At 41.3% G+C, this 11110-nt stretch overlaps 1 protein-coding gene across 2 annotated transcripts in view; it reads right to left on the bottom strand.

The window, feature by feature from the left end:
* Nucleotides 1-7283, bottom strand: part of SPTBN2 (spectrin beta, non-erythrocytic 2) — a 72852-nt gene extending 65569 nt beyond the window's left edge. Inside the window, exons 1-2 of one of the 2 annotated variants that reach the window (XM_087913609.1) lie at nucleotides 7205-7283; nucleotides 2695-2879 (exon numbers count right to left, since the gene is read on the bottom strand). In XM_087913609.1, the coding sequence (XP_087769735.1) occupies nucleotides 2695-2851 (157 nt within the window). In that variant the 5' untranslated portion in view covers nucleotides 2852-2879; nucleotides 7205-7283. Of the gene's footprint in view, nucleotides 1-2683; nucleotides 2880-7204 lie in introns of both variants that reach the window. The other variant, XM_026716428.2, reaches the window with a different exon arrangement.
* Between the last annotated feature and the right edge of the window lie 3827 nt (nucleotides 7284-11110).

Here is an 11110-nt window from a genome sequence, read left to right on the forward strand (position 1 = left end):
TCCCCATGACCATGTGAGTAAATTCAGGCTCTTGGAAACTGACTCATATTTATGACGTTGCAGTGTCCTGGGGTCACGTGATCCCCTTTTGTGACCTTCTAACAAGGAAAGTCCATGAGGAAATCAGATTCACTTAGCAAACCGCGTTCCTAACTTAACGACTGCAGAGATTCACTTAACAACTGTTGCAAGAAGGGTCTTAAAATGGGGCAAAATTCACTTGACAACTGTCTCGCTTAGCAGCTTGTACCTTCATCTCTTAGTTTAGTTTACTTTATTGTCATTGCACCTTGTACAATGAAATTAAATGCCATCTTCAGTGTACATTATAACTATAAAAATAAAACACAAACACATACTTCACATTCTATACAGTTGAAAACTCAATACTGCATTAATATTGCCCTATACAGTAGAATTCAATATAGTTACCACTCTGGGATAGAAGCTGTTTTTCAGACTATTTGTGCTTGTTTTTATTATCCTGTACTGCCTGCAAGATGGTAATAGTTCAAAAAAAAGGGTGCCCAGGATGAGAAGGATCTTTAAGAAGATCACCTCACCTGTTGGTCTTTCTATATGAGGAATCCCACCCTCTTGGGATATGTAGGATCAGACTTTTCCATATGGACTCCTTAGGGCAATGAACAGTCCTCTCCTCTTTCCAGACAGAATAGAAAGGAATGAGGGAGGCATAAGCAAGCTCACCCAAATGGAGAGCAAAGGGCAGCAGTGGAAAACAAGATAAAACAGAGAAATTGTTGCTTTGGACTCTTGAAGCCAGCTAGAACAAACTCCATAAATGCCCTCAGTTTCTCCCAGGTTACATCTGATCCAAAAGAAATAGAATTGTAGATCGATCCAGAAAAAGCCAAGTGGATCCCACAGGTTGATTTCACTTAATACAGGTAGTCCTCAAATTACAACAGATCATTTAGGGACTCTTTGAAGTTACAACGGCACTGAAAGAAGTGACTTAGGACCATTTTTCACACTTACATGGTCAACTGACTCATATTTACGATGGTTGCAGTGTCTCAGGGTCATGTAATCCCGCCTTTTGTGACCTTCTGGCAAGGAAAAACAATCAGGAAGCCAGATTCACTGAATAACCGTGTTACTAACTTAACACCTGCAGTGAGGTTCACTTAGCAATCATGGCAAGAATGATCGTAAAATGGGGCAAAACTCACTTAACAAATGTCTCACTTAGCAACAGAAATGTTGGGCTCAATTGTCATCCTAATTCGAGGACTACCTGTACCTGGGCAATTACATTCACATTCAACTGGCTTACTTTCAACCTGGGTTACCTTCTGTGGTTTAGCATGTTGTATGAACTGGCCCTGTTTGGTTAGTTTATGGTTAACTGTAGAGTATAAACCAGAAAACAGAGTAATTCAGTAACCCCATTATAAGAATGCTGTGCAAATCCAGAAATTAAATGCTAAGCTGCAACAGAGATTTGGTGTTAAGCTTAGCATGTCAGCTGAATTCAGCCAAGCGCGATTTGGTTTTGTCATTAATCTATTTCTCCATCTAGCTCCGGATTGTCTCCTCCAACAAAAGTGCCACGGTTTAGTGTGCAACATGGGCCTGGCGTGGATAATACAAAGTTGGATGGAGAAACAGAGTCATGGCTAATGAGTAAGCCACAGCTGGCTGAATGTGCAGAAAATTGCTTAATGCAATGAACCCTTCTGGAATTCAAAGCATGTGTTCATCTCTGTAACTTTCCCAAATCAATTTCTTTTAAAATACCAAGCCTACAAAGTCAAGGGGTTAGTCTTGGGAGCAGAAAGGTCACACACTCTGCACATGCTCTAAAGCATGCAGTCCTAGGTTATATTAACAGAAGGATAGAATCAAGGCCACGTGAAATGTTTGTGCCACTTTACAATGCCTTGGTACTTGCACACGTGGAATTCTGCATCCAGTTTTGGTCACCACGATATAAAAAAAAAAAAGATGTTGAGGTTCTAGAAAAAGGGCAGAGAAGAATAACTAAGAGGATTAGCGGGCTGGAGGCTAAAACACGTGAAGAACGGTTGCAGGAATTGGATATGTCTAGTCTAGTGAAAAGAAGGACCAGGGGTGGCATGGTAGCAGTATTCCAATATTTGAGCGGTTGTTACAAAGAAGAAAAGGCCAGCCTGAAGGCAGGACAAGAAGCAATGGATAGAAACTAATCAAGGAGAGAAGCAACCTAGGACTGAGGAGAAATTAGGGGTCCTTGGTGCTTTCTAAGCTAGCTTGTTTTTTTTTGCAGACATTTCATTATCCAAACTAGTAACATCAACAGACTTACTAGCAATGATGATGTTACCTAATTTGGTAATGAAACGTCTTCAAGAAAACAAGGAAGCTTAGAGAGCACCAAGGACTCCTCACGTCAACCCTGAGCTACAAATATTCTCCTTTATTAGGGGGAAATTTCCTGACAGGGAGGACAATTAATCAGTGGAATGGCTTCCCTGCAGAAGTGATGGGAGGCTCCATCACTGGAGGCTTTTAAGAAAAGAATGGACAATCATTAAGGTATAGGGTTTCCTGCCTGAGCAGGGGTTGGACTAGAAGACCTCTAAGGGACTCTTTTCCAACTTTGTTATGCTGTTACGCTTTGACCTCTGCCAATACATGAAAAAAGGATGCTTGGAGAGGAAAAAAGAACCAGCTGCCCCACCCATCCCTTACCTGCCAAAGCCTTGATACGGGAGCGCTCAAACAGCCGGGCTGAGCTGTTTTCGTTGTCCCAGTCTTCATCAGCCACCTCCCAGCGGTTGTTGATATCATTGTACTGTTGCTGGATTTCCAAGCTGTCGTAATCGGTGGGGGAGAGTGTACTACTCATGGCTGTTTCAGCAGGAGGCAGTCTCTGCCTAGAGGGAAGAAAGAAGGCGGGGAGTCAGGCTTACTCCTTTCTTTCCTTCTCCCAAACCACAAATCGTTTTTCCTTTAATTGATTCATTTAAAAAAAAAAAAGACTGAAGAGTTTAGCTTATTGTTATTTGCAAAGGTAGCCACTGGGACAGATTCAAGAAACCACAATTTAATAAAGTATGGTTTGGCATGATATCCAACCCTTCAGGTCTCAAGGGTTCCAATCTGGGATCCTCCCAGATGACACTGGAAGAGAATAGAATGCAAAATAGAATAGAATGTAACAAACAGAAGAGAATGTAAAATAGAATAGAATCGAATATAAAGTAGAGTAGAATAAAACAGAATTATAAAACAGAACAGGAATTCTTTATTGGCCAAGTGTGATCATAGTCATCATAAAAATACATGCATCATAAATCATAAGATACAACACTTAGTGATAGTCATAGGATACTAAATAATCAATCAACGTAAATCATAATAGGATACAAAATAAAATAATATAAATCGTATAATACAAGCAACAAAGTTATAGCCATAAAAAGATAAGGAGATAGGTAATACGAAAGATGAAAAGAGTAATAGCAATACAGCCTTACTAAGTAGTTTGACAGTGTTGAGGGAATTAGTTGTTTAGCAGAGTGATGGCATGGGGGGAAAACTTAACGTCAACTTACAATTAAGTACTATTTAAGGCACTGAGCCAGAAACTAGGAGAGGTTGTGAGTTCTAGTCCGGCCTTAGACATGAAAGCCAGCAGGTTGTCTATGGACCACTCATTCTCTCTCAGCCCAATCCACTTCCTGGGGTTGTTGTTATGGGGAAAATAGGAGGAGGAAGGAATACAAGTAGTCTTCAACTTACAACCATTTGTTTAGTGATCAAAGTTAAAATGGCACTGAAAAAGGTGATTTATGAATGGTTCTTGCACTTACAATTATTGCAGCTTCTCCCTAGTCATTTGATCACAATCAGCAGGCTTGGCACCCATCATGCATTTATGATGGTTGCAGTGTCCCTGGGTCATGAGATCATTATCCGTGACCTTCCAAGCCAGCTCCTGGCAAGCAAATCAATGATGGAAGCTGGATTCACTTAATGAAGATGGAAAAATCGGGTGTGACTCACTTAAAAACTGTGTTGCTTAGCAACAGAAATTCTGGCCCCAACTGTGATCAGTGGAGGACTGCCTGTATCAGATACGTTCACTGCCTTGAGTTACTTACAACGTAATAAAGGTGGGATAAAAGTCTTCTTAATTAAAAATTGTAAAGGGAAGCCTGAGGTCCCATGCCATGCCTTTTGTCAAGAGCCAAGGGGGTCCAAAAACATCACAAAACTGCTGGGTTTTCTGGATTTTTGGAAAGCAATCCTTTTGTCACAGAGATGCTCTTATCCATGTGCTTCAGACAGGACTTGTTTGCCATGACACCATCACAGGAACTAGGGATGCTTTCCCAGGGGAGCGCACCACCATCTGGCTTCCTGCCTTTCTGGCCTTCCACAAAATGATGGACGGCCTTGCCAAGTACCACAATCATCCTTTCCAACCCACCCACTCCGTCCTGCATCCCAGGGTTTTGTTCTGCCTCGGATCCAGCTGGGTAGCCTCTTCAGATTTCCCCCTAAAAGGCAGGTGCATCGGAAAGCTTTACAGCATGGACTTCTTTTTTCAAAAGCGGCTTGAAATGAGCAACTTTCATTTTGCACCCTCGAACTAACTTGCTTTTAAAACCATAAACTTTTAAATGTTTTTTTACGGTGTAGGGATCAGCGAAAATGATTAATTCGAGGGAGCAAAGTTTCTCAAGAAGATGAAATACCAAGTCGGCAACACCGCTGTTTTATTTTAAGGCACAACTTCACTAGACTTTGGTGTGTGCCAAATAAGCGAGCATAGGACATCTTTCATCATGTCCACTTGTAAACTCACATCAGAGTTTACATATATGCTCTATTAATTCCCTGTGGTTTTTTCAACAATATGAACTGCAGCAAAAAGGGAAAAAAGTCTTAATTCAAAAGTCCCAACAAAGGGGAAAATGTGGTCTTCGCCATCACTTTCTTCTTCCAAGCTGCAGAGAAAAGGCAGCCTCTGAAGTACACAATACAACTCCACAGTGTGTCTTCAGGCTCTTGCCAGGATGCAGGGATGGTGCCCTGTTGTCTGCAGCTCTGTGTTCAGGAGGGACATCCATCAACGCCATCCTTGCTGGAGACCAACAGCCCATTACAGCTGGCACTGCTTAACAAACCTGGCAGATGAAACCCAGGATCACTGCGAGATCTTGGCAGACAGCATTTGGCAGAGGAGGGGCATACATTTCTCTTTCAGCGCTAACTCGATCCCAGAGCAGATTGAGGATCTCAAAAAGAGACCCAGCGGTCGACCAGGTTGGAACACAAACTTGACTAACTTAACATTGCAAAATGGGGCAAAATTGACTTAACTGTCTTGCTTAGCCACAGAAATTGTGGTTGTAAGTCAAGGACAATCTGCATTTCCCCTGCTTTTTAAAAGGGGGCTCCTGTGTGGCTTTTCACTGCTTTTGTTATACCTTGCTGTGTTGTTTCTTTTCCCTGCTTGGTTGATGGGCAGCACAGAATTTTTTTTGTTTTTCAGCCGGTCATTAAGAAATATGCAAATGTGAGGTACCTATAAATTTGTTTATTTAAAAAAAGCATATCATCAGATGTGCCGCCTTGAATGATGAGGGAAGTTTTGCATGAGTAAGGAGTCGCAGCTTGTTTGCAGGATGTAATAAGAGGCTTGTAACATGGAAATAGAGCCAGAATGGGAATAAATGGAGGACTTGCTGAATACTTCAATAATGATCAGGGTGGAACACAAGGATCTGGAATGTCTCCTTCACGGCTTAATATACTCTTTGATAAAAGTCTAAGGAATGCTTGTTGTGAGGCTGAGGTGTGTTGAAGACATGAATGCATCTGTACCTTTGTATGCAGACAATGTCCTGTTGTTAGCGAAAATCCTGCATAAATTGCAGGGAATATTACTGTTGCATGATGGAAATATACAAATGCAAGTTATGCGTAAGGGCAAAGAAAACAAAATAGAGCAGCTAAATAATCTGGCAGAACGTCTAGATAAATGAAGAAATTTGAGTGACCTTTGGGCCCCTCGCCTTCTTTCAAGCCAAACTACCTGGCAGGGTTGTTGTGGGTGAAAATAGGAGGCAGGCTCATTGAGTTGTACAAAGGATTGAAATGGAACGGTGCACTTAACTTAAAAAATAAAAACTTGGAAAGGAGGAGTTTCAGGAGGGCACGTGGTGAAGAAAGAAGATAAAGAATGCACGGATCTCGAAGAAATGCAGATAGTTTCAATTTCCGAACATTAGGTACGTGACCATTTAACATTACAATAGCACTGAAAAAAAGTGACCTATGACCTCTTTTCACACGACCATTGCAATCGACTGTTATGACAAGCAAACTCAAGGGGGAAGCCAGATTCACTTAGCAACCAGGTTACTAACTTAACAACTGCAGTGATTTGCTTAACAACTGTGGCAAGGAGGGTCAGAAAAGGGGGCAAAACTCATTTAACAACCATCTTGCTTAGCAACAGGGTCACAATTGTGGTTGTAAGTTGAGTACTATCTGTTTCTAGGATAGAAACTGGCTAACGCTGCAACAATTGAGGACCTGTATACTGCACAAGTCAAAAAGAGGGCTGTGAAAATATCTACAGACCTCTCACATCCCGGATATAAACTGTTTCAACTCCTACCCTCAAAACGACGCTCTAGGGCACTGCACACCAGAACAACTAGACACAAGGACAGTTTTCTCCCTAACACCATCACTCTGCTAAACAAATAATTCCCCCAACACTATTCAATTCTTACAAAATCTGTACTACTATTACTATTAATCTTCTCATCACTCCTTATTACCCCTCCCCTCCCACTTGTGACTGTATGACTGTAACTTTGTCATTTGTATCCTTATGATTTATACTGACTGTTTCCTAGTATGATTTAATTGCTTATTGTACCCTATGACTATCATTTACGTGACGTACCTTATGATTCTCGACTCTTAACAAATCTATCTTTTCTTTTATGTATAGAGACAAGACAAATTCCTTGTGTGTCCAATCACACTTAGCAAATAAAGTATTCTATTCTATTCTATTCTATTCTATAAGCTGTTCTCACTCTTATCCTCTCTCTCTCTCTCTCTCTCTCTCTCTCTGGATTGTTGTGATCTTGAGGAAAAAATATAATAAAGGCAAGAATTATGCTTATTTTGTGTTCATTCAGATTTGCACATGGCTCTGTCAGGTTCTACTTACGTGTAAAATTAACCTGGTTTTTATTACTCCAACATCCACACCATCAGGGTATCTATTTCTCCCTTGTTGGGTATTTATTTGAGAACTTGATCTTCATACAAAGGCCTGAAAGACACAATTGGGAAAAAAAAAGAGAGAAAGAGAGGGAAATGGGTTATCCTTTTTATTTGGAAGGTTTGCAACATTTCTTTTTAAAAATATTACTTACAGGATGTTAAACTCCAGGCCGGTTTGCATGGCTGGGCTCACACAATGCACTTAACCTGATTATCAGAAGGGATCTTTTTCTGTGTTCCCAAAATACATTGAATGGTAAGATGACCAAGTAGGTCAGGTTTCACAATAAGGCACAAAAAATAACCCAGATTAACCCAAACCAAGCTTAGACAATCTCATGCCAATACATCTGCCAGGTCTTTAAGTGAACTGTTTAAGTGTACTGGGCAAAGCAAAGTCTGCTATAGCATGCCGGCTACTGTGATGCCAGAGGAAAGGTAATAAGCCATGGAATGCAAAGAATGTTATTTCCTTGGGGGCCTGTAAGAAACCTCAGTTTGGTTGAAATGTGATTTAGAAAGGGTGGGGGTTTTTTTGGGGGGGGAGGGAGGGTTCCAAGAAGTGAAGAACCAAACAAGGAAGATATGTAAACCGAATCTTACAAATATTTATTGGGAGAATAACTTCCAAATGCCCTGAGGGCAGAAGCTAATGGGAAATACATCAATTAAAAAAAAACAAAAACTATTGCATGATTTCATCCCACAGATCAGACTTCTGGGGTTTTTTTTCCGGAGCCTTGAGGGATAAAGACTTGATTTTTGGCAACTGCACGGCCACATATCCCTGGGCTAGCCTTTTGACTAGCACCCTGGATGTCACACTTCCAAAAGTGACTGAGGACCATGGCAAAAACAAAAGTATGGTTTCATTTCCTGTAGACCTGCACATATGACCGTAACAGAGCCTGCCCACTATGGCCATATGTCGTTACAGTTGTAAGGACAGCCGAGAAGATTATCATAGGAAGCTCACTTCCTGTTATTCAGGATCCTGCATATAAGCGCTATGTGCTGAGAGCTTGAAGCATGGTTAAAGACCCCACACACCTACTTCATGGCTTGTGTCTGTTGCTCCCCTCTGGGAAGAGGTTTTGAAGTATTTCTAGCAGGACTTCCAGATTCTGTAACAGCTTTGTTCTCTACGCCATCCCTCTGGCAAACTCACAAGATTCGTTTTTCTCACCGTGTACATGTAAACAGCCGAACTAGACTGTGTTGTTTCTCTGTTGTCATATAATAAGTGGGAATATTCATATTTATTTATCTGTCATGTTTATGTAGTGTATTTTGGAGGTGGTGACCCTTTGAGAGCTGTCTCCAATAACATTTCATTTTAATGTATGCCAATTACATTTGAAGTGACAACAAAGTCTTCTAAGAGTCAGTCATGTGTCCAACCTAATTTTACAGCCATTTTTGTGGCGGTTGTTAAGTGAATTCAGGGTCATTAAGCAAACCCCATGGCAAAAATGGCGTAAAACATGGTCACGTGACTGGAGGGCACTGCCAAATGGTCATAAAGGCAGCTGTGTCACCTGAAGTTGACTGCAGAGGGGGCCAGACCATTAGAACTTTGAATCTGGGACGTAAGTGTTCAGATCGCACAACTTTCACACTGGCAAGGGTTGAGAAACACTGCTTTGGAAGTTCAAGCCATGATGAAAAACACACCCTCAGGCAATAGGTTGGGCAACCCTACCGCGCTCACCAAGGCCGTCATTTACAAGATCTCTCAATTACCTCTTACTTACTGTATGTCTTGCTAGCAGCCTGCAGATAATCTTTGTTTTGCATTTCAGAGGGGCCGCAAATGCTTCCGAGCTTTTCATTGATATTATGAAAGAACAGAGAAAACACAGAGTCCTAAAATCTCCAGATGACTGGCCCAAAGTCACCCAGCTGGCTTTCATGATTAAGGCAGAACGAGAGCTCAATGTTTCCTGGTGTTTGGCCCAAAGTCACCCATCTGGCTTTCATAACTAAGGCAGGACTAGAACTCACCGCCTCCTGCTTTCTATATCTTTATATATGTCTGCATCTGGCAGATATATAGACACAACTTCTGGGTAAGAAAAACAGGCTATTTTCCCTGTGTATTAACAGAAGAGAAAACCTAAAAAGCAAATGCCAGTGTCAAATGTTAGGGCAGGGACGCATGAGGGTAGCTAATCCATAGATTATGCTGGCCAATTGACCAATGTATTCTTAGCTTCAGAATCGCCAGGGCAGCTTATTCTTAAGAACTCTCGATAAGAAGCTGCACCATCTCTGCTTCTTCAATGAAAATAAACCACTGGCTTCTTCTACGGTAATAGCTAGAATCTTGGTTTGAAAGTCATTTTGAAAATGACCAGGAAAATTTCTTTCTAAAGTGCTTTGTAAATAATAAAGAAAGCTAGACTTCTTTCCGATTTGAAATACAACTGGTTTTTAAACCCCTCTAAGAAAAATCTGGCTTTTATTCCCCCTGTCCAATTTCCACGCTTCCCATCAATCGCTGACAATATCTCTGCATTTGGAGAAAAACTGGGGACCTCAAGTTTTTAAGACCCAGCATTTCTCATATCGGAAATTAATCACCATAAATGGCATTAAAGCAGCAAGAAACGTCCTCCTCTCTACTGTATTTATTGGCTACTCACAAAGAATGAAATATCTGCTAATATTCCTTAGGGTTGGTTTCCTCCCACCCCAGTTTAAATATCCTTCTCCTTCCAACATTAATACCCTGATTACTCGTCCCTGTATTGCTTGGATAGAGAGGCAATTGCAGTCAGACTGTGAAGAGGGGGAAAAAAAGAGACAGACGGCTCACCACGGCACCCTGATGAAGTTTGCAGTCAGTACCTTTTTCCCCTTGCAAAAAGCCCATTCTGGAATATAGAACATAAAATTGTAGGGCTGGAAAGGACCTTGGAAGTCTTCTAGTCCATCCCCATGCTCAAGATAGGAGATCTTATATCATCCTGGTCGTCCAGTCTATTTTGGAAAAACCCCAGTAATGGAGCATCCACAACTTCTGGAGGCAAGCTGTTCCACTGATTAATTGTTCGAAGGTTTCTCCTTACTTATCTGTTATCTGTTACTGCATCTAGATCCCTCAACTGTTCATCGTAGGAAGGGATTTGGATTCGGATTCCATTGTGGAAAAAATGAGCACAAAACAGAAACTTTTTCAGACCAAAGGGTTAAGCCTCCCAGCAGTGTCCAAACACTACCAAATTGTAGGGATTGCTCACAAGAATATAGATAGATGCAGAAAGATAGTTTTGAAATCTCCTTGCTAATCTTCTATGGGATGTGACACCAAGGAAAGACAATGGTTGAAGAATTGGGGATAGTTGACTACTGTAAATCCATGAAGATAAACTTATTTTCATAAGGTTCCTAGGAAACGTATGTCGGAAAAGCTGAATATGTTACACCACTGCAGGAAAGGGGAGAAGTAGAAAGTGAAAAGGAAAGGAAAGGAAAGGAAAACTCCCTCACCTGCAAAAACTTGGATGGAAAGTTTCCTATATATATTACCTTCAAAAATTCAGGAATTAAAAACCCCAAAGGTTGGAAAAATTCATAATGTTTTCCCCATTCCAATGGCAGTGCTTTAGCTCGTAGTTTAGCTACAGCTTTCTACCTGGTCGGAGACTTTGAAAAGTTGTTGCCAGCTATGCCAACCCGGCTTCTCCTCTTGATATTTTCATACCTCCCAACACTCTGAGCCATGTTGGCAAGGGTTATAGATCCATATCTGGAAGGCCACAAGGTCCTGAGCACTGTGTCTAAGGCAGGATTTCTCAACGTTGGCAAATTTAAGACCTGTGGACTTCAACTCCCAGAATCCCCCAAC

Source organism: Pseudonaja textilis, chromosome 16 (genome assembly GCF_049901715.1).
Source record: "Pseudonaja textilis isolate UNSWEBS1 chromosome 16, rPseTex1.2, whole genome shotgun sequence".
NCBI classification, from domain to species: Eukaryota; Metazoa; Chordata; class Lepidosauria; order Squamata; family Elapidae; genus Pseudonaja; species Pseudonaja textilis.